Raw genomic sequence first — 23321 nt, 5'->3', positions numbered from 1 at the left:
TCAGTTGGACAACATTCACATTGAAATGAAATGTATCAGGCTATTAAGTCAAGATATGAAGCGTATACATTCATATTCCTGGATTTGTTCTCACACAGTCACGTGTTTTTCAGTTAAGTGTTCAGAATGCATTTTACATATTGGCTGTCTCGGAACATCCATGGTTTCCTAGAAGTCTTGCTTTATGAAGCTTTAGATGACCACCATAGTCATGCACCTGCCTCACCCCACTGCTTTCCTCCTGCCATGGTGGTGGCTTCGGTGGTGAGTGATCCTGGCTTATTATCCTGTCTTGTTAACTGGCACAATGCCAGAACTCCCTAGAATCATAGAATCATAGAGTTGGACGAGACCACAAGGGCAATCCAGTCCAACCCCCTGCCAAGCAGGAAACACCATCAAAGCGTTCTTCCTAATGTTTAGGTGGGATCTTCTTTCTTGTAGCTTGAATCCATTGCTCTGTGTCCGCTTCTCTGGAGCAGCAGAAAACAACCTTCCACCCTCTTCTATATGACATCCTTTTATATATTTGAACATGACTATCATATCACCCCTTAACCTTCTCTTCTCCAGGCTAAACATACCCAGCTCCCTAAGCCGTTTCTCATAAGACATTGTTTCCAGGCCTTGGACCATTTTGGTTGCCCTCCAGCTTGTCAGTATCCTCCTTGAACTGTGGTGCCCAGAACTGGACACAGTATTCCAGGTGAGGTCTGACCAGAGTGGTACTATCATACAGTGGTACTATTAATTCCCTTGATCTAGATGCTATACTCCTATTGATGCAGCCCAGAATTGCATTGGCTTTTTTTTAGCTGCTGCATCACACTGTTGACTCATGTCAAGTTTGTGGTCTACTAAGACTCCTAGATCATTTTCACGTATACTGCTCTCAAGCCAGGTATCACCCATCCTGTATTTGTGCCTTTCATTTTTCATTTTGCCCAAGTGTAGTACTTTACATTTCTCCTTGTTAAAATTCATCTTGTTTGCTTTGGCCCAGTTGTCTAATCTGTTAAGGTCATTTTGAAGTGTGATCCTGTCCTCTGGGGTATTAGCCACCCCTCCCAATTTGGTGTCATCTGCAAACTTGCTCAGGATGCCCTCAAGCCCATCATCCAAGTCATTGATAAAGATGTTGAATAAGACTGGGCCCAAGACAGAACCCTGTGGCACCCCACTAGTCACTTCTCTCCTGGATGAAGAGGAGCCATTGATGAGCACCCTTTGGGTTCGGTCAGTCAGCCTGTTACAAATCCACTGAATGGGAGCATTGTCTAGCCCACATTTTACCAGCTTCTTTACAAGAATATCATGGGGCACCTTGTCAAAGGCCTTGCTGAAATCCCTACTTCAGACACAGCAGAGAACTCTGACTTCTTCCAAGTCAGGATCTCCTTGCTGAAACCCGTGAATAATGGGAAGAGGGCAGCAGCAAATGGAGTGGTGGGGCAGATGGAACTATATCCTGCCTCCAGCTCCAGGTTCTCCTAGTCAGCCACCCTGTCTGGCAGTCCTTCTCTTCCCCATGAGGCTCTACACTTGACAGAAGGGGCAATGGAGAGCTGGCAGAGCCACTTCCTCCTCCAGCCATCTATAGTCACCAGGGGAGGACCTACACCCTCCACACCTGAGTGCCAGCCTTCCAGCACTGCCTCTGCTCCTTCTCCCTCCTCCTCTATCTGCAGCTGTCAAACTATGGATCTGGATGGAACAGAGGGACTCAAGTATACATCTGCATTTAAAACGTTTTAAATGTGTTGTAAAGTGCAATATACAAACGTGACACTACTGTACATGGCTACAGTGAGCTATGCCGAATTCAATGTATTTTTCAAAACGTTTTTTTAAAAAGCATTTTCACAGCGTTTTTTTTTTTATATGTGTGTAGATTCAACCAGAAAGGCCTGTAACAATTATAGGGAGACTGCCCAAATAAAACATGAAAGTGAAATGAGGCTGCCTTCTTTATTTCTTTTTAAACGAAAGTCATCGTAAATCTAAATTAGAATCACTCAAGGCCAAACTGCCCTAGAAATCATACAAATGCACTTTCCTGGCAAGACAATACAATGATTCATTGACTGTATAAAAAATATTTAAAAATAAAAACATGGCCCAAGTCTGCTTCAGCTAGTTTATATGTCCGGGAGCTACCAATGAACCCTCAAAAACAGACTCTGGGGTGATATTTGAAAGAGCCAGGAATTTATCAGAATGATCTGTAGCAAACTTTAAATAATAAACCTCAACAAGAATACCTTTTAAAAATCCGTCAAGTATTCAGCAACTTTGTATTAAATTTGGCTTATGACAATGATCCACTCATCATTAGAGACAAACTATTCATTAACAAATTGATAAAAAGTAGCACACGGCTGATTGTAACTGTATTTGAAACTGTAGCAGCTTAATCTAAATATTTCTGACTCAAACATGCCAGACCAGTCAGTTTGTAATTCTTCTTTGATTTTACTCTACAATAAATTCAGTTCATTGTAGCATGCAATTAGAAAAATGATCAAAAAAAGCAAGCTCTTGCTACTTTTCTCATTATAATAATGTTGCATTATAGGGCTCCTGTTGTGTGCGGAGCAGCCCCTGGGTATAAATGGATTGTTTTCCTAAGTCATTCCTCACTACACATAAACTTGGATTCACCCTTGCCCACCTCCCTCCATCTGTGCCCACTCATCGTAGGTCTGGGCTGCTCCCACCACCATCCAGGGAGCACGATGTGCTGAGCTGGGTGGCCATTTACCGAGGGGGCTGGCCTCTGCACAGCCCAGCTCAGCCTGGAGAAGGAAGGGCAGCACGGCCTCCAGAATGTGCCCTCAGGAGTGCAATGAAGGTGGGCAGAGCCCTCCACTGACCTGCATGGAGCCTTTGAAGTTGTCAGCCTCTGCCAGTGACACAGCGGCAAGGCAAGGCCTGGCTCTGGGGCCCAGAGGCTCCTTGCAGTGGGCAGGAAGGATGGGGAGCCAGGAACGGGGCTCATCAGGGCAGCTGCAGCAGCAACCCCCCGAGCAGGCAGCTCTGCTGCCTTTGCCGCGGTGGGGAGCCCCACAAAAGCCGGCGTCTGCATGGGGATGCCTCATTGCTCCCCCTCCGAATTTTGCATCTGGGGCCATGGCCCTCCTGCCCTCTAACTGGTGTCCTCCATCTGAAGCAGCAAGCAAGGGCATACCATGTAGTATACAAACCATAGTCCTCCAAGAGAGGGGAACGACCAGGGGCCTTAAGAGGAACAGCCATGGAGGTTGATGCTGCTGGCCACCACTGTCCCAGCATCTGCTGCCTCATTTCGCCTAACGATAGGGTCGGCCCTGACTTCAATCACTGCTTCAAGGATGACCATGGGCTTACACCACTGTTAATCATGTTTTTTGTGGAAAGGTATACACATCAGATTCCAACATATCCTGTAGGGCTGTTAGTGTCCAGAAGGATATAATGCAAGAATAAGTTTGTGGTAAGTGAGGGGGGGGGACAGCTCCTGTCTTCTACAGGTAAGAAAAGGCAATCTGGGACTAATTTGAGCTCCTCTCATTTTGATTACACCTGCAGACAAGAAAAATGTCAGGGTATTTACCCCAAGGGACAAAGAAAGGAAAAAAAATCCAGCCTCTCTCTCATGAGTGGATTCTTATTTGATATTTAAAGCTAATTATAAGATGTCAAAAATCATTACTATCTTCACTTGTAATTGAAATGTTAAGTGCTTTGATACATTTACATATGAATAATTCTGCACTGTGAAGCTGATACAACTCAAGATACAGCATTCTTGTACTTTCTTATCACTACAAAATGATCTACTTGTTTTCCTAATTACTTAGGACTTTCATTATTACCAAACGAATTGTGATATGGGTATTTTAACAGTTCAGATCTAAGGAACAACTGCATTGTAACATGCTCAATGACAGGGGTGGGGGGGGACCCCAAAGTTTTACACACTTCTATCTGCTTCAGCTTCTAGGGAATCTCTCTGCATTTTAGCCTCCGGGGACAAAAGCTTCAGTAGAGGTGGCAGCGAAATGCAAAGTTATGAAAGGCATGGGAATTATGCTCAAGGTGCTTGGCACTGAGCAATGGGCTGTAATACCTCACCAACGCAAATGAGGTGAGAACAAAGCTGTTCAGGGATTGTTATCCATTCGTTTCCATATTAGGAAATGTGCAAATGATTCCTATCTACTGGGCTTGTGGTGCTCCCTAGAGCTCTTCATAGCTATGCTCCATTTTTTTAGCCCTCCGAAATCATAAAGGTGGTGACTGATATTATATATATATATATATATATATATATATATATATATATATATATATATATAATGCCTTGACTTTTAAATAGTCATGCCAGAAACTACTGGCACACAAGACTTTTGTTTAGAGAATGGGGCTCTGTAGGTATCACAAACACTGATGAACAGGGGTTTGCTGTGAACTTGGAAGACCCGAGCTGATCAAGGCTAATAAAAAGCACTAGATGGAAAAGAAGAGTGTGTTATGAAAAAGAAATGTGATTTTGGGCCAGCTACAACATAATTACTGGCTTAATCGTCATTATTAGCCAATGCATTCCATCAATGCAGATCACTAACTGAAGCAGTCATTGCATCTTATCTTAAAGTAAATTGAAATTAATTGAAACTTTCTTTCTGTTGCATAGAGAGCCTTATTATATTCGCTAGGGGCAAGTTTCAAATGGAGAAGAGTACTAGAGTTTATTCCGCAAATCTCTGCTATCCTATGTGACAATGTCAACTGTTGACATGATAACCTGAGTCCTCTTCAGACATTTCCTACCAAACACGCAAAAGGATCTGAGATTGTTTTGATCTAGTTCTGCCTCCTGAATGATGCTGCATGCATTGGAAACAGTTTTAAATGGACGTGCATTTGGTAAGGTCTGAAGGGGCCACCTTAATCACACAAAGCATTTTCAACATGAGGACAAGAATGCTTATTGGCAGGATTCTCATCCTAACATTGGAAACTTTTTGTGCAGTGAATAATGCTCCTTTCAGACTCAGCCAATTATGTGTTGTCTCAGGAGCACTGCTAGTGCCCATTGCGTTATCAAAGAGGCAGAGCTAGCCTGTGTGTTTCCGCGGGCCCCTTCACATGTCTGGCAGTAGACACCCAAGGAGGGCTACTGATTACTAGGAATCTTTTGGGAATAAAAATTGGTTTGGCTTTATTGGAATGAACGCAGCTGTGCTAATTCCTATAAAAAAGGAGAGCTGTTGGATTTAATTACACCAAAATTAACATGTTCAATGTTAATGCTATTTAAGACATGTAGGAAACAACTGGAGGTCATTTGGAGTCTTAGGTTGTGGTGCCATCAACCTACAGATGACTCCCATCTTTATCTCTCCATTCCACCTGAATAAGGATAGGCTGTGCAAGTGCTGAATCAGTGTCTGAAGCCAGCAATGGACTGGATGATGGTCAATAAACTGGAGATGAATGCTAACAAAAAGGAGGTTCTGTGGGTTGGTCTTCCCCGTTACCAATTACTCTACACATTACGATCAGCAGAGGTTAGGATGGGCTTCTTTGTGGTGGCACCCCATTTATGAAACTCCATCCCAGATGATGCTTGGAATAGACAAACTAAAGCAAATACATACATGCATGTCTAATTGTTTATCATAATGGCAGAAGCACAAATTAGGGGGAAGCAAGCTGTTTGGGGGACCACATCATTAGCAATAAATTCAATCATAAGGAATAGTGTCAGGGTGAATCTAAGGTTTTCTTCACTGATAACTCTTACTATTTGAGCAGAGGCTATGTTATATTTGAGATGACTTCCAAACATAATTTCAGCAGGGGGAAAAAGTCATTTTCAGGGTAAGTGAAAACATTTAATTCAAACAAGGGACACAAATCCTATTTTCAGCTTGCTAGGAACAGTATTATGATTCCCAAACGTAGCAATCCTAAAATGCAAATAAATAAATACATTGTTCAAATTTGCTTATAAATTTGAAATATTGCCAACCTGTCAGATAAAGAGCTCTAGGTACTTGAGAATGTCACATCAACTACATTTGCTTTCCCTTTGCTCTGAAACAAGCCTGCTTCGCAATCTGCATTTTGTTTAATCTAAAAAGAGAGCCTAAATTCAGCAGTAGTTCACAGCCACTGCTGTAATTGTCCTCACAATGAAAGACAGCGAGTGCAATCCAGCAAGTCCCTTTAGCACAACACAAACTATTATACAGGTTCTTTCTCATGCAGTTTCAAAGGCAGCTTGAGATATAGAGCAGAGAAGAAAAAAGGGAGAAAAGGGGAAGAAATGTATGGGATGCATAAAGAAGTCCTGCAGTTTTCTTGAGACTGGAAGCAATGGCCATGTTCCAGAATTGTTCATTGTTCTGATTTGCATACAGAAATATTGCAGGAGCAAGAAATGCTTCATGGGCATTGAACATTTTCTGACAGTGTCCTATGTTTGCACAAGAGCCGCTGGATTGAGGTAAGGGTATTTAAACATGTTTTATAGACTCAATATGTGCTTTATAGGATGTACTTAAAATGTCAACTGCTGTAAAATGTGTGACATAGTTACCTTCTGTGTAATTAAATGAACAGTGATTCAGCTATGGCTATCATTCCTGTTGCATTCTTTATAACAAATCTATGGTCTCTTATAACATACATTGTCATGCTTTGTTTGTCTAACTGCACAATTGGTCCCCAGTCTGGTAAGCAATGCTTTATCACACAAAGACAGAAACAAGTAGGATGCAAAGAAAGATCAATTTCTTGTTCCATTCCATTCAAATATAAACCTCTATCAATGCAAATTATTATTATTTAATTGTATGGCTACTGATTACTAGTCTCAGGTTATCCACAGAGCATCTATTTTGTATTGCAGAGAAACAATACATTAAAAATATAGCGCTGCGCCAGAATCAAATGCAGTAAAGATCAGCGCTGCACTGAAATCTGTCCTTCAGTTTTTCAAGACGTTTTCTTCCCCTACAAAAGAAGCTTCCATTTTTGTGCCTCCATCTCAGGGTGCTTGAGAACTTCATTAGAATTTTGGTGGGTACAGAGGTGGCTGAGTGTAATATGCACATTTTCCTTTCCAGTAAACTCAGATTTCCTGATCTGAAAATGTCCCATGGAAGGAGTCACCTTATGATGTCTTCCCCTGGTGTTTAATTGAGGCATGGACACCCAAGAAGGCTGCAGGGTAAAGGCCACTGCAGAGGTGACTTGTGGAAGGAAAGAGAGAACGCTCACAAATACCCCTCAGATGCCTCAAAGGTCAGTCAATGCATGATGCAGATCCTGCACCCAACCCATGAGGATTTCACCAAAAGTATCTCCCTCCCCTTTGATAATCTTCAAACGCAAATTCTTTTCTCACTAACTGATGGTGGTTGGATGGAGGGCAGGGGAAATTTTCAGTTTAGCATTGTTAAAAAAAAATTAAAAGCACAGAAAACACAATACATTTTAAGTTAACATTTAAAAAGTAAGGTAATGACTTTGGGGGGAAACTGCTGTGCACACATTCCTTCACCACAGGACTATACTAAAAATAACTTCTGCATGATGAGTAATTCTGGCCTTGACTGTAATATTTAGAACCATTTACCACACAAAGAGTCATGAGTCCTTGCCTTCACCTAATGATTTAAGTAAATGGCTCTAAAGAGGGGCACTGTTTACTCAACATCTATTTAACAGAAGCACACCCCACATTAATCACTGTAAACTGCAAAGTCTCTCCAGGTTGTGATGGAGTCTTTGATTTTGGTGCAAACCTCCTTCTTCTGAACTCTCAACATTTGTACTTCCTTAAATTCAAAAGCTGCACCTCCTCGAGAAACAGAAAATTGACTTTACAAATGTTGCCCTTTCAGTCCAAAGAAACTTACAGATGCTTGATATTTGCCACTTACTTCAAAGTCTATAGTGCCAGGACAGGTTTTACTTCTTTCAAATGATACTGGCTTTGCTGGATAAGGAGATTACAAAAAAAAAAGCCACTGGAACGAGTCCACATTCTGAACAGCAAAACAAGAACTTAATTTTGTTCTGCATTCTTAAACTTAAGGGAAAAGCCTAGCAATGGCTACTAATTGTGATGGTTATATGCAACTTCAAGGTTTCAGAGGAGGATAGGCCTCTGAAGAAGAGTTGCTGGGGAGAAACAAGAGAAGAAAACTCTTGACTCTATGTCTTGCTTGTGGGCTTCTCATATGTGTCTGCCTGGGGACTGTGGGAAACATAATGCTGAACCGTGGATCTGACCTACCCTGTTTCCCTGAAAATAAGACAAACCCATAAAATAAGCCATAGCAGGATTTCTAAGCATTTGCGCAATATAAGCCATACCCTGAAAATAAGACATAGGCGCAGTTCTGGAGGGCGCCAAGGAAGAGGCGAGGCTGGACACGTAATAAAAATAAGACATCCCCTGAAAATAAGCCATAGTTTGTCTTCTTGAGGAAAAATAAATATAAGACAGTGTCTTATTTTCGGGAAAACACGGTAGCAGGGATCTTCCTTGTGTCCCCAGCTCTAAACTGAGTCATATGGAGCAGAGAGCCCCATTTGCAGGTTGTTGTTGTTTCCAGCCGCAACTCAGTTCCAGCACTGGCACCTCTCAGCTGGGCGCCATTGCCATCATAAAAGAACAAGGGAGGCGTTCATGGTGAGTTCCGGCACCTCTTTTCCTAGAAAAAAGCACTGGGGAGAGCTAGCATGGCACCCAAGCCTACAACATGACTCTTAATTCCATCGCAGGCTCTCTTTCAGCACCTTCTGTGTGTTTCTCCTGCAGAGACTCAGGCAAATGCCTCTTTAACATGTTCCTTACCAAAGGGAACAGCAAATGTTCCATCAGAGCTTTGTTTTTCAGCTGCAAAATGACTCACCATAAGGTGTGTGTGTGTGTGTGTGTGTGTGTGTGTAAGGGAAACTGTGAAATCCTCACTGTGAGGAAGGGAAGTTAAGTCTCAGCATGCAAGTGGCTTAGTGGGCAGAGCCCAATTTGTGTCAATTCAAAAGATGGTCTCTGTTAGAAATAAAGGAGGAAAACAGAGATAGAAGCCTCAAACATGCACTTCTGAGACTGGGTATCTACTTTTCTGCTTGTAATTGGTTCGTTTCCTTCTTCTTTTTTCTCTGTCAGAAACAAGCTGCTGGAATTATGCTGAGAGAATCTGCAGAGGCTACATAACTAGGGGAAATTGCTTTGCATTTCTGCTTGGGCAAACAGAGATTATACAAAGATCACAATGTGCAGAGAGGGGAGGATTATCCCTTCTCTCACCAGCTACAAACCCACCCACCCCTAATAACAGCCCCCCCCCCTATTTACAGGAGTGAGTAAATAAGAACGTTCCAATTGGCACCATGTGGGAGGCAGGAATATTTATTCCTATGGCAACCAGGAAGAGAAGAGGCAAATCTTCCCTCTCCAGGCAATGTGATCCTGATACAAATTGGCCCTTCTTGTACCTGCAATTAAAAGGAAAGAAAAAAGAAAAAAGAACAACAACAGAGACATAACTGAATGCTACACATTAAGTTTAAAACATAGTTTGGCTTGTACCTGACACTAAAACATCAAACTATAGAGAACAGTGCGGTGCCCTCGAATACCCCTCTTATCAGAAGCTGGAGAATTCTATTACTCAAACATATTTCCACATCTTAGCATTGTGCTTTCCCTTTAGTCAAAGGGCTCAAAGAGTTAATTGTGCTGAAATAAATATTAGCATAATGCCTAAGGATACAATTTTCTTACCTAGCTGGGGAAACTTGGCAGCAAATATGCTGAAGTTAAAATTGTAGAATAACTCATTAGGAAATATGTAGTAGCCATGGCAAGATTTACTACAAATATGCTAGAAGTGCTTTTAAAAATTAATATTACGCTGCTATGCTCGCTTTAATTAGCTTTCTTCTTCACTTACAAAGCATAGCTGTCTCGTTTATGAACTTAGTCTCTCTTCCTTTCCTTGTAAACCTGTTTAATTAAAGTTTTAACAACTGTGGAAGGTTTAGAAACACTAGAATGATTTTTATCACTTCAGATCCTAAATCCCACCCCCTTTTACATGCTTGTCCCATCTCAATATTACATTGGCAGCACGTTGAAGGTGTGGAACATAAGATCCCAAAATTAAGATCCCCCTTTCTGTTCAATCTCATTACAAGTTCCATTCCACTTCTGGAGTTTTGCTGGTATTTTCCTTCTGACCTGTAAAGATGGTTTCGTAAGTGATGAAATTCTGATTAACTCCCTCACACGGCAAAGCTATTTTCTGAAATTCATAAAAGGTCACCTTTTCTTTTAGCATACACCTATGTCTAATCTGTACATTGATTGCCTCATTCGCCAATATATTCCATCCTTTGAAAAATCCTATCACTTATTAGCCTCTAATAGTAGGTCACTGCGCTTTGGTTTTCAATTATAGAAACTTCCATTAAAATCTGTTTCAGCATGTATCACTTGCCCTTCGTGTTATAAGGAAAGATTTAGCAGTAATTTATTTTTCACTATATGCAAAATTGAAACCTACTCACCAGAAATGCTGCTTAGGACAAAACTGAACATCAACATTTCTTGTTTCACTTTGTATTAGTAGCCTGCCCTATCTCCATGGCTTAGAAAAGAAAAGTAACCATGCAAAACTTTTCTATAAAGAACCAACCATTAAGATAAAAAAATTCCTTCAGTAGCACCTTAAAGACCAACTAAGTTTTTATTTTGGTATGAGCTTTCGTGTGCATGCACACTTCTTCAGATACACACTTCAGAAGTGTGCATGCACACGTAAGCTCATACCAAAATAAAAACTTAGTTGGTCTTTAAGGTGCTACTGAAGGAATTTTTTTATTTTGCTTCGACTCAGACCAACACGGCTACCTACCTGTAACTACAACCATTACGATGAATATAAAATCTTACAAATGTTCAAATTCCACAGTAATAAAACTAATAGTTACAATAATACAAAAATAAACATTGCTATTACATTTCATTAATTACATTCCATTGATAATTTACCCGCCTAACGACAAATAATTACAATTACAACAAATAAAGGCTTGACATATCTTGCTTTGCATGTCATGCATCTATCTCATATACAGTATTGGTTTCACCTTTTAAGTTGCATTACTGAAATAAATGCACTTTTCGACGATATTCTAATTTTCCAAGTTTCACCTGTATAATGACTAGCTACCTATCCTGTACAAAACCTATTGTGGCTTCATCGCATTATTTATTTTGTCAATACCAAGTGTCAACAATAGTTCTGTAACAATGGAAAAGATAATAGTAATTTTCATTCCTGTTTAACCTCGTAACCACAATATGGATGAATGTCAAAAAAGGCTCATTAGTCTTGCTTTAACGTGAACCATTCAGAAACTTGTTTTAATTGTTATTTTATAATGGGCACCTAGAAACAGTTGTTATTTCAAATGAACAAAGTATATGTGTTGAATGCATACTTGCCACAAAAGACTTCAGAATCACATGACTCTCTCAAACTAACACAATTTACTCTAGGTGTGCACAAACCTTAGGTGTGGGATCAACTATATTTTGTTCTAGAAACATGTGAGCCACCAACCAGGATTTCTGTAAGGCTAAAATTCCAGCCTGACTTCCTTGGAAGGGTGGGCAGGATACAGATCTTATCTGAATAATGAATACATTTGTTTAAAGCAGACTACTTACATGTTTAAAAACAAGCTGTGCTAATAAAACTCCATATTCACACTTAAGAATAATACTTTTTTTGTTCTGCCACCATACATATCATGACTCAGGCATTTGTGATACAGTACTATAGATTATTGTGCTTTCAGTTGCACATGTGGAATAAATGGGCTTCAACTATATTTAATTTCTACTGATTCAATAGGTTTTCTTGTACCAACATTTACTTTTAATACATTATACAGAATTGACATTTTAAGCCCCCCCCCCAAGAACTATCAGTTAAGCAGATTGCATTCGTATCATTTCTTTAATGATTTCCTAGCCAAAGTACTGTGCAAAGCAATTTAGGTTTTACGTTTTTTGTTTTTTTTTCCCCCACTGCGACAATTGCTGTATATAGGGAAACTTGATTGCAATGCTACTCATTTTGCCCTGCATCTGGCTGAACATTCGTTTCTGCTTGTTCAAAAAAAGGTTCCTAAGGGAGAATTGATTAGACCACCTGCTCAGGGGGGAACTGTGTGATGTGAAGCCACACCCCTGCTGTGATCTAAAAGGCACCACCCAACCAGCTTCACTGAGATTGCCAGGTCTAGATTCGAGCTGGTATGTATATGATTTTATTTTCGTTTACACTTGATTGGGCAATTATAATATGCCCAGTATAGAAGCACCCAAAACAGTCTCTGACTAATACATAAAACTGGGACACTCCCTGTCTGCAAAGAAATGTGTGTGCATCAGAACACCCACAAGTGTGCACCTGGGTCACCATGTAACAGAAGCTGCAGCTTGGCGAAAATCTGGGATCTGAAACCAAACATTGTAGTCCAAGTGTTCTTGTTCAGAACAATCCATTCTATTACCTTCCCTCATAGTTTTCCATTCTTGCCCACCCCCAACTGTCTGTCAGTGTTCAGTGCTGACAAAGCACACCGCAATTTAGGTTTTTCTGCCCTCTCCCTTAGCATTTTTACTGATGGTGCCATTTTATGTTCCTCAAACCATCACTCTAACTATGAAGTGCCATTTCCCAACCAGCCCTCTTTGCCTGATACTCAACATTCCACTCATCCTCTTCCTTGCTGCAGTTGACATCCTCTCACAGTCCCTACCAAGAATGTCCAGGTGTCTCACCTTAATGCAGAGGTTTTCAACCTTTTGGGGTCCACAGCTCCCTTCACCAACAACATTCTTTGTGTGGCACCTCTGTGGGGCTCAGGAGCCCAGTTATGTCACCCCTTGCTTGCAGAGCTGGCAGCCCCTCACCCCTTTTTGAACAACCTCCCTTGTTGAGTGTTCCCTCAGCCTCCTCTCCTCTCCCCTCTCCTTGGGAGTCCTCCGGGCAGCCACAGCTGCCACCCCTGGTCTCTGTGCTTTCCCCCTACCCCAAAGCGAGGTTCCTCCTCACACTGCCCCACAGGGTCATGGGAAGCACCCCCTGGCCAGCTCCGGAGACACAATTTGCCTGGGGAGCATGTAGCCAAGGCTGCTGCAACAAACAGCTGTGCAAAGCCTTTGGGAGGCAGCGACGTGAGAGGGTATCAGAGGAGGGAGTGGAGGAAAGAGGGACGGAGGGCAGTGTTGCCTGCAACACCCCTGACCATCTTTCAAGACACCCCAGGGTGCCACAGCACACTGGTTGAAAACCACTGCCCTAATGAATTCGAAAGTGACTGACCACAAAAATGGCTTTTTGTTACACAACACATGAGCAATGGCACGTATTATTTGTCCCCCTTAATATTTCCCAGAATATGCGGTACAAATGGAGAAATCTGTTCCCCAAAGCTGCTCAAGCAAAGCTCTATGGTAGAAACACAGCTCCTGTCAACTTGTGGAAGTCTCTCGTCAAACATTTAACTTGTTCAAAATAATCCTTCCTACCGCCAATTTGGTATGGACCATCCTCAAACCTACTTCTCCTACACTGTCAAGTTTCATGCCAGTCCATTGAACCATTTCTAAGCTTTAGAACCTATTGCCCCCAATTTCTCATTAAAATGACAGAAAATGATTCTGCCAACTCACCCTTAACATGTGGCCTAAAATCATCATCATAACTGATACATAAACCATAAAATTACTAGACACATTTCATTTGAAACTAATGACTTTCTTGATGTGGTTATTTACTTTATCTGTAGTACTCAGCAAATATGAAAAAGCAAACTAACCTGATTTTTTTTAGTGATATTAAAAGTCTGTTTTTTTTAAAAAAAAATGCCATGTGCTTTCAACATACAATGGATAAAGCTACTTTCAAATAAGAGACATGCGGAAAAGAGGAGGGCTGAAAGACGAGGCAAAAGACTTCATTGTTTTATAGGTTGCTGAAGGGGCAAGCGCAGGCCTCAGCAGAGATCTGAACTGAGTGGCTCTGATAGATGATTATTACGTGCTAATGACCTGTTGTAAATACTGTAAACAAAGCCATAAAAACGTCAGGAGACTCTATTGGTGATTGTGGTTAGCTGCCCTTAGTCACATCAGCAGCCAACACTATGTGCTATGATGTGCTTGAAACATCCTGAGTCATGGACAATTCCATTCCCACCTAAGTTTCACTGCAGAGGTGGCCAACTGCAGACACTAGCTGTTAATTAAAACCATTCATGTTCCCCATCACATTGTAATGACAAATGTTTATCGGATTAAAGATCTCCGAAATCCAATACATGCAATAATTTGAAGCTACAAACATGCATACAAGTTGTTAAATCTCTTCCTTAACATACTTTTCAGTACTGTTTGGGTCCATGAATGTATCAGTTAATAACCAAAACCCAAACAGCATTGAATCAATTCAAGAAGAATTGCATTGTACATGAACTTATTAATTTTTAGAACTGAATTATTGCAAAATGCACGGATTTATAGCATCAATGACAACTTTGTTAATGATTCATTCTCTAAGTCAGGCGTTGGCAACATTTTCTGCCTGTGGGCCAGAGGATTCCCATGGACTATCATCCATGGGCTGGACATGAGCTGCACAGGCGCAGAAGCGATTTCTGCTGCCGCACTGCCCATGTCCGGAACACCGGAAATGGCTTCTGCGCATGTCCGCGGCTGCACAGAAGTGATTTCTGGAGCTACGGACATTTTGGAAATGGGCAGCGCAGCATCAGAAATCGCTTCTGCACATGTCTGCAGCTGTGCAGAAGCGATTTCTGGTGCTGGCTGCCCATTTCCAAAATGTCCGCAGTACCAGAAATCGCTTCTGCGGCTGTGTAGACACGATTTCCGGCGCCGCTCAGCGAGTCCCCGCACCGCACTGCACCGGTTTACTGCATGCCTGCTATAAGTCAACCTTCTGCAACTGGGTACAACTCCAGCGGTTTTGGGACTATTTATTTGTTTGATTCCATTTATGAGTAACTTCCCACATAATATCTCAAAGTGAATTCAGAGTAAAAGCATAAATGTTTAAACACAGTTTCATATATACAAACAATTCCATATATATAGCCAATTAAAATCCAATGCAGTCACTGGGAAAATATATCTACTTAAAATGCTTTATGAAAAGCTGAAGTCTTTAATGGGTGCCGAAAGAGGTGGCTCATTAAAAAAAAGATATAGCATTGACACCCCTGTTAATAGAGCCCCAAAATGACAGGATATCATAGTTGCCTGGGTTACCACCTCAAATTCCACTGAAAATGTATTATATTCTTATAGGGAGTCAGAGACAATGGCATACCATACTTACTTTATAATGTCCCCTTCAAGAGCAATCACTCGTTTAATGATCTTCTGCTCTGGGTTTCTTGGAGACCTGCAAAAAGAGGGGAAAGGTGATTCAATCAGCAAAGTTCTCATTGTTTTAAGGAAATGAAAAGAAAATCAGCTTTGAAATGAGGGTTGCTTAAGTCATCAGATGATTTGCTGTTCTGCCTGATGTGCATCCGTCATCGTCCTCTTGCTGAAGTGAAGTCACTTCTGTTGCTCACATTTCAGACCACTGTGGTTGAAAACCACTGCCAGAAAAATAGATGAATGGGCCAGGGTCATTTACCCTCGTGCTGGTGTAAAATAAATGCACAGAATATTCAGTGGTGATCAGTATAGATTGAAAATGGATGCATTTATTCAAAGAAGGATTCACCATTAAATGCCAGTGTTACAGCATGATAAACATTCATGCTGGTCATTTATTTCAGAAAATGAACTGAAAATGAAATAAAAATTAAATCATCTGGCATACATAATCCTCCCCTATGTAAAATATTATTTTTACTGAGACAATATCATACAATCTGGAAGGAACACCATATAAAAATGGCCAGCTATGATATGGCGGCGACAGCAGTTATACATCTTTATGTATATATCAACACAGAACTGACAGTGAGAAAAGATAAAGCAGTAATGCTGTGCTCACACAGCAGCTTGCTTTACTAGCTATTCAACAAGCAGTAATAGGGAGAAAACAGTATCACCTCAGGTGTGGTTTGTAGTACATTCCTAGATTCAAACTAGAAGACCCAAGCTAGTCCAAATTACAAGCTTTACCAGTGTTTACTTTCCCACTCAGCAGTGGGGATCCTCTGCCCAGTAGGCCACATGAGGTCCAGCAGGGGTCTTAATTTAGCCTGCAAGCCCATTTTCCACAAACCATATCCACCCACCCTACATACCCAGAAGCAGACTTAAAGGAACAGGGAGCCTTTAAATGCACTTCTGATTGTGATTTGCATTTGTTTGGCTTGCATTTGTTCAATTTCAAAATTGTCCTTCATCCAGAACAGGCATCCCCAAACTTCGGCCCTCCAGATGTTTTGGACTACAATTCCCATCATCCCCAACCACTGGTCCTGTTAGCTAGGGATCATGGGAGTTGTAGGCCAAAACATCTGGAGGGCCGCAGTTTGGGGATGCCTGATCCAGAAGGATCTCAAGGCAGCTCAGAGGGATATACAACAATAATTGAAAACCACAGAACAGATATTACAAGAGAGGAAATTCCAGATAAAGAACAGGAAGAACTTTCTGACAGTAGGAGCTTTTCCACAGTAGAACAAACTCCCTTGAGAGGTGGTAGAGTCTCTCATTGCTTGGAGGTTTTTAAGCAGAGCTTGCAAGGCCACCTGTCATATATGATCTCTAGATGAGCCTCAGGATCCCTTCCAGCTCTACAATTCTACTATTCTATGAAATGCAGACAAAATACAACAGCAAATATAAAACACCCCATAATTCAGGATCTGGAACTACCTAAACAAATTGTTTGAAGGTCAGGATGTAGAAATGGGTTTTGGCTTGGCAACAGAATCCTCATAGGAAACACCCGTGCCTCCGGGTGGGGAGAATTCTACACCACTAAGGAAGGCCTTATCTCACACCACTACGCAGCAAGCCATCCCCACCAGGTAGACAATAAGGACCTTCACTGCAGATCACAGGGCCTGGTCAACTGAAGAAAATGAAAGGTGTTCCATCAGATACTTGAGTCTCAAGCCATTTACAGTAATCTTGATAAGAGTAAACCGCTCTGTGGCCAGGCTATCCTAAAAATTCAGTTTCCTAACACACAGTGAAAGAAGTTCATGAATTAACCAACACAGTACTAAATAATGTTTATATGAGCAACCAACATAAAACTGCCCAATAATAAGTTGACAAGAAGTTTGATTCTATTTGTTTAGGCTTGAATCACAACAATGGTGTCTTGCCCCACTGCAGGTGTTACTTAACACAGCAAAGGCAGATGGATTGTGTTCTTCCTTATTACAGCTCTGGTGGGTTACCCAGCATACACTGCATAAAATTATCACAGATTTTTCTTTTCTTTTTTTAATTTCATGGCCACCTGACCCCACCGTTTACATGTCTTTCCCTACAGTGGAGTTGAATGAAAGGTTAGCTGGGATTCCTGCATTGCAGGGGGTTGCCATGTTCTGAAGAGCACATTTGCTGACTTCTACTTTTGACTATAGATCACTATGACTCTAACCATGAAAAAGAGGACGTGTCCTGGAAAAAGAGGAAATATGGCAACCCTACATCACTAGATGGCCCTTGGGTCCCTTCCAACTCTACAATTCTATCATTTTATATGAGAATGGAGCTCTCACATTTCAGGGTAGAGGGTAAGTGAAAGAAAGCTGAAACTTGGGTGTGTGTTAAATTGGGGGTTGGGTGTGCAATTTTCCACCACTGCCAGGAGTCAGCAGCCACCATTTCCACCTATAAGATGGGTTGCTTTACCAACAGGCACAGATATTGCCATAAAGGAAAAGGAAGAAATCAGATTTATTTTATTCACTTCATCTTACTGGAAATTATACTCTTTTAGCAAAATTGCTTTTAAGCTACATTATGTATAGTTCATTTGTGCTAATGAAGACAGTCATCAAATTTTAAGTGTACACTTTCAAAAATTCCTCCATAGTTTTACACTTTGTTTTAAAGGTTATTCGGAGTTGCCCCCTCCAAACAACTTTCATTTCATTAGTGTATACGTATCTTAATGTTGCTACTGACCTCATAGTTCAATTTACCCCAATTCAGCAATAATCACAATGACCTTGAAGAACCCTCATTCTCAATCTGATGGAAGAACATTCTCAAGAAAGTGATTACTTTTCTGCTAATAATGACATATATTTATCCACCTATGAAACTGACTTCAAAAGAAGACACTGAATATTCAAAAGAAGACACTGAATATTCACCACAGTCATTAATGGCTTTCAGTGCTTCAAACCAGAATATCGTTTTGTGTTTCTGGGTACCAGAATTTCTTCTAGGAGGGTCTGGTACCAGATTTCTTCTAACATTCACCCTTTAAGATTATGCCATCTGCTATGATCCTGGTACATTCTAGTCTGCCAAATGAATGAGTTGAAAATGGGAACCTCCCAGTACATGCCTTCTAGGTGTGAGTTATGCTTAATCTGTGCAACTGATGCACAGATTTAAAAACAACAACTAATAGTAATCAATAATTGGCTCTGTCCCTGAACTTGCTGCCCTGGGCTCCTTCAGGAGCAAGGTAAAAGTAGAGGGACCCCTGACCGTTAGGTCCAGTCACGGACGACTCTGGGGTTGCAGCACTCATCTTGCTTTACTGACTGAGGGAGCCGGCATACAGCGTCCAGGTCATGTGGCCAGCATGACTAAGCCGCTTCTGGCGAACCAGAGCAGCACACAGAAACACCGTTTACCTTCCCGCCGGAGCAGTACCTATTTATCTACTTGCACTTTGCTGTGCTTTTGAACTGCTAGGTGGGCAGGAGCGGGGACCAAGCAACGGGAGCTCACCCCGTCGCGGGGATTCGAACCGCCGACCTTCTGATCGGCAAGCCATAGGCTCAGTGGTTTAGACCAGTGGTCCTCAACCTTGGGCCTCCAGATGTTTATGGCCTACAGCTCCCATGATCCCTAGCTAGCAGGACCAGTGGTCAGGGATGATGGGAATTGTAGTCTCAAAACATATGGAGGCCCAAGGTTGAGGACCACTGGTTTAGACCACAGTGCCACCTGCGTCCCTTCAGGAGCAAGAGTGGGGTGTAAATTAAATAAATAACAAAATCCAATAAATAACACTGCCAATTGTTCTTTCTTTCTTTTTTCCAACAAGAATAAAGCATCACAACTTCCGCACCTCTGAATTCTGAGACAATCATGATGAATCAGCTGCAGCAACTTTGTACCCTGTTATCTGCATGGCGCCTCTTATTACAACACCAGCTTTGCAGGGTTGGACTGCTAGATGTTTCTTTGCAGCCACCTCCTCCTCCTCCAATCCATTCACTTTAATAATGATAATCTTTCCAGTACCTGACCAACCTTATGACTGTGCAAATAATCCTGCAGCTGAGATTCGGTGGTGGTGTCCAAGCTGCTGACATGAATTTGGAGTGGGGTCGAGCAATAATAGCTTGATTGGGAACTCACAAGGTGTATATATCCACATTTGACACATACTGTACACATTCTACTCAGGGTACTGGATTACACAGAGATGAAATTGGAGAGAATATGCTAAAACTGGCCCCAAGCAGCGATTGAAGAGCTGAAGTTTGCTTAAGTATACTGAATGGGCAGCGCTCATCTCCACTGCAGATAACGGTTCCCCAAAAGCTCATTAACATTTTATTAATCATTACACTTTTATAGCAGTGCCACTTTTCCACTTTTTGATTCTCTCTTTCCTTTTCTCATTAGTTAAGTTTTTATTTTATTTTTTTAACTATCTGCTTTCAAATAGCTGCTTAATGCAATCTGAGCTCAGGAGGCTGGAAAAGAGATCTCGTTAGAGTTTTCCCCATACAGGTGCCCATGGAGGTCTAGCTATAGATCCCTGCTAAGCAAGAGAAGGTAGTTGCTTCATTTTAACTCTCACAAGGGATTTATGAAATATCTCCTAATACTAAATGAGCCAATTTCCTGCTGGGCATGAAGTCTTCTGTTCTAATAAAAGAGAGAGTAGCCCAGAACTCCCGGATAACAGTCAGATATGAAAGTCAGATACAACAGTGAAGCAAATGCAATTATATTTTTCAACATACATTAGTACTTTACTACCTAAAGAGCAAAGAAATCTGATTTCTCTTCCATCATGAGTCAGTCTAGATTATGTCTACATCGTAAAAGTGGATTCTGTTTCAAAGGGCACATAGAGTTCATGGGTATGAGCAGGGAACAGAGAAAGGCAATCTGATCCTATTGCTCATTATCAAGAATCATTCAATGCAATATAAAAATAGATGAGGCTAATATGCCCAAGAGAACATCTCATCCCATTCTATCATCTGTCATGATCTTCAAGACCTGACACAAAGTCCTCAACAATTTGAACGTAAGCATTGCAAAGCATCATACATAGACTGCACCCAAGCTGTTCTGCTTCCAGTCTACAGAGATGGTTAGCATATTTTGGAAGCATGGATGAGGAATGTGTGGCCATCAAGATGTTGTTGGACTACAATTCTCATGGGAGATAACAGTCCAATAACACCTGTGAGGTCACCAATTTCCCACCCCTGCATTACAAGATCATTCTGACTGGCTAGCTAGCTTCTAGGGACCTGGGAGAAAACTTTCAGTTGTTATTACATGCTATTTTATGTATGTGCATTTTCAGTTAACCCAATAAAAGCATTCAGGAAATCAGAACACATGAAGAGAGAAGGGAGAGGGAAAAGAGTGAGCATAAAGAGTACATGGCTCATTCATGGAGAACCAACCCATGGTTATGTCTGAACTGAACCACTGCATGTTTGGACCAGAACATATAATTATTTTCTTTGAAAATTTAGTTCTCTAATATATACCCTAATTTTTTTCCCCAAAAAAAGCCAGATTAAACAAATATTCTGTGGAGTAAACAAATATGCTATCAATGATGGCAGAGACTTGTAGCAACTGAAATTCTTCAGATGCTTTAAGATTCCCTCTAGACTCTGTGTTAAGAAATGGACTTCAGTCTTAATGAGCACAGATGCAGTGAACCATATGGGGGAAATCCCCAACACTTCTCATATACATCTCAGAAATGTAGAATTTCACTTAATTGAGAGGGGAATTATGCCAACTGGTTGAGCAGAAGCTTCAGTGAGGCTTGATGAGTGCAGCATTTCCAGTGCTAAAAATAATGTTTTAATTGGGGTATTTCACAACACTAGGCAAACTATTTTTGTCACAAACAACTATTTCTCTCCATAATGAGAAGTTCTGAAGCTTAGCAGACTTTCCCCTCTCAAGAAGTTTACAAGACAAAACACTAAACTGATTTGTGTGGGGTTTTTTAAGGAGCAAAGGACATCCTCAATGTAAACATACCTGAGGCAGATAAAATCCAGACATTAGAGTACCACCCTGAACAACTGGACAAATGAAATAAGGTTCTGAATTGATTCAATATAATACAACACCAACCACAAAGTGCAACTGCTTGAATTAAACTGAAATGCAATTGAATCTCTGTCTAGCATACTTTGCCAGGACATCGTGTGCCAGGAGAGCTATAATGGCAATTGTGTTTGTGTTTTTCCCTTGCATCTGATGATTCCAAGTTGAAAGCAGGACACAACCAAGAAAAATACCAAGCAGAACAAGCCTACGCAGCCTATATGGCAGAGGCGCTTATAGACGGTGGTTCATTGACTGCAATAACCTCTCAAATTTCTCCTTGAACTGATTTCCTGTAGCTCCTCAGTGTCTTTGGTGTGCTAACTAACCCACTGCGCCTTGGGTAAGCAACTGCGTTCCCTATACAGCTCTCATATCTTCAAGAGAGGAAGGCTCTTTTTCAAAGCTGTTTCATATCAGAGAAGAAATGAAAAGAGAAGCAGCAGCAAGGTGCATCTTTTTCACTAGTTTCAGACTACAGCATGTGACTCCACTGTGTGATCTTAGTTTCAGCAATCTGAAGAAATGAGTTGCCCTGCTTACACAAACTGGGACATAAGAACCCCATAGGCAGTTCATGACAACAGTGATTATCGTCAATATATTTATGTTCTAGTTGTGCAGGTAGGCTTCACCAAAGACCTGGTGTGTGGGGGTGGGGGAGTGTGGTAGAAATCCATGTCATAAGGACTCGTCTCCTAAAGAACTCAACAAAGGCGAAATACTCAAAGACTAATCATTCTCCTTGAAGCATTTCCTAATTGTTCTGAGGAAAAGATCAGGATCAGCACCAGTGCTTTTAAACTGCTTTATTCATTCACTCTTGCAAGCTACCGGTAGTTTTTTTCAGTTTTCCAAGGGGTGGTCATGTTAGAAAGAGGCCAGAGGCAGACCAAAGACTCACACATCTGTGGCTTTCATGGACTAGAGAAGGGGCAGATAACTTGTGGCCCTTGAGGAGCTGCTGATTATTCCAATAATCTCTAGCCAATGGCCATGCTTGCTGAGGCTGATGGGTTTTGGAGCAACTGTGGGACAGATTCTGTACCCCCAGACTAGTGCCTACTTCATAAGATGCTCCAAGTGTTCCCCTCAGTTGGGAGGTGTATACTATTTTTATAAGACAGCAGGTGGAGGGTTAAAGAATGAGGTCAGATTCTGCAGCTTGGGTTTGCAGTAGTTCCTGTGCACATGCATGTTGTGTGTGCTCTGAATAGACGGGCTGTAGACACCTTTATGGAAGCTGATACTGCCCCATCCACTACAGTATTGTTACAGGTAAAACCTGTCCAGTGCTCAAAACTCCCATTGTTCTAGGAGCATTTTGCGTCAGGGAATTTCATTAGTGTGAGCAGTTTCTGAGCTCTGGGCGCAGTACTGCACCTAAATTTTCAGATTAAAACGGAAGAGTGGAAGGAAAGGAGGACCTTTTTCTGCCTCCCCACTTCCAGCTACTCTCTGAAGACTGGAGAAGAGACCCTCTTTAAGAATATTAGGGGAGTGGGCAGGGGAAGGACTAGATCATGTGAAAAATAAACATAATATCTTAGCTACAGTTCATTCATTTTCAGTTTTGCATTCTTGTTATAAAAAAACACGCCTAGACATTCCATTGTTGCGCCCATAACCCAGGTTGCAGGTGCTCTTTAGCTCCTAACTTTCATATCCCCAGCACTGTTCCAGTCTCTTAGGGTCCAAGTCGAGCTCTTTCTGCCAAGGAATATTGGTGTTTTTACTT

General features: G+C 41.4%; 1 protein-coding gene across 4 annotated transcripts in view; it reads right to left on the bottom strand.

Moving 5' to 3' along the window:
• The window catches only part of IMMP2L (inner mitochondrial membrane peptidase subunit 2), a 463340-nt gene that overhangs the window by 150035 nt on the left and 289984 nt on the right, over positions 1 to 23321 (bottom strand). For all 4 annotated transcript variants that reach the window (XM_035127413.3, XM_035127412.3, XM_088652251.1 and 1 more), the window contains exon 4: positions 15438 to 15503. In XM_035127413.3, coding sequence (XP_034983304.1) covers positions 15438 to 15503 — 66 coding nt within the window. The remainder of the gene's footprint in view (positions 1 to 15437; positions 15504 to 23321) is intronic.

Source organism: Zootoca vivipara, chromosome 9 (assembly GCF_965207765.1).
Source record: "Zootoca vivipara chromosome 9, rZooViv2.hap1.1, whole genome shotgun sequence".
In the NCBI taxonomy this organism is placed as follows: Eukaryota; Metazoa; Chordata; class Lepidosauria; order Squamata; family Lacertidae; genus Zootoca; species Zootoca vivipara.
This window is presented reverse-complemented; position numbering and strand designations above follow the sequence as displayed.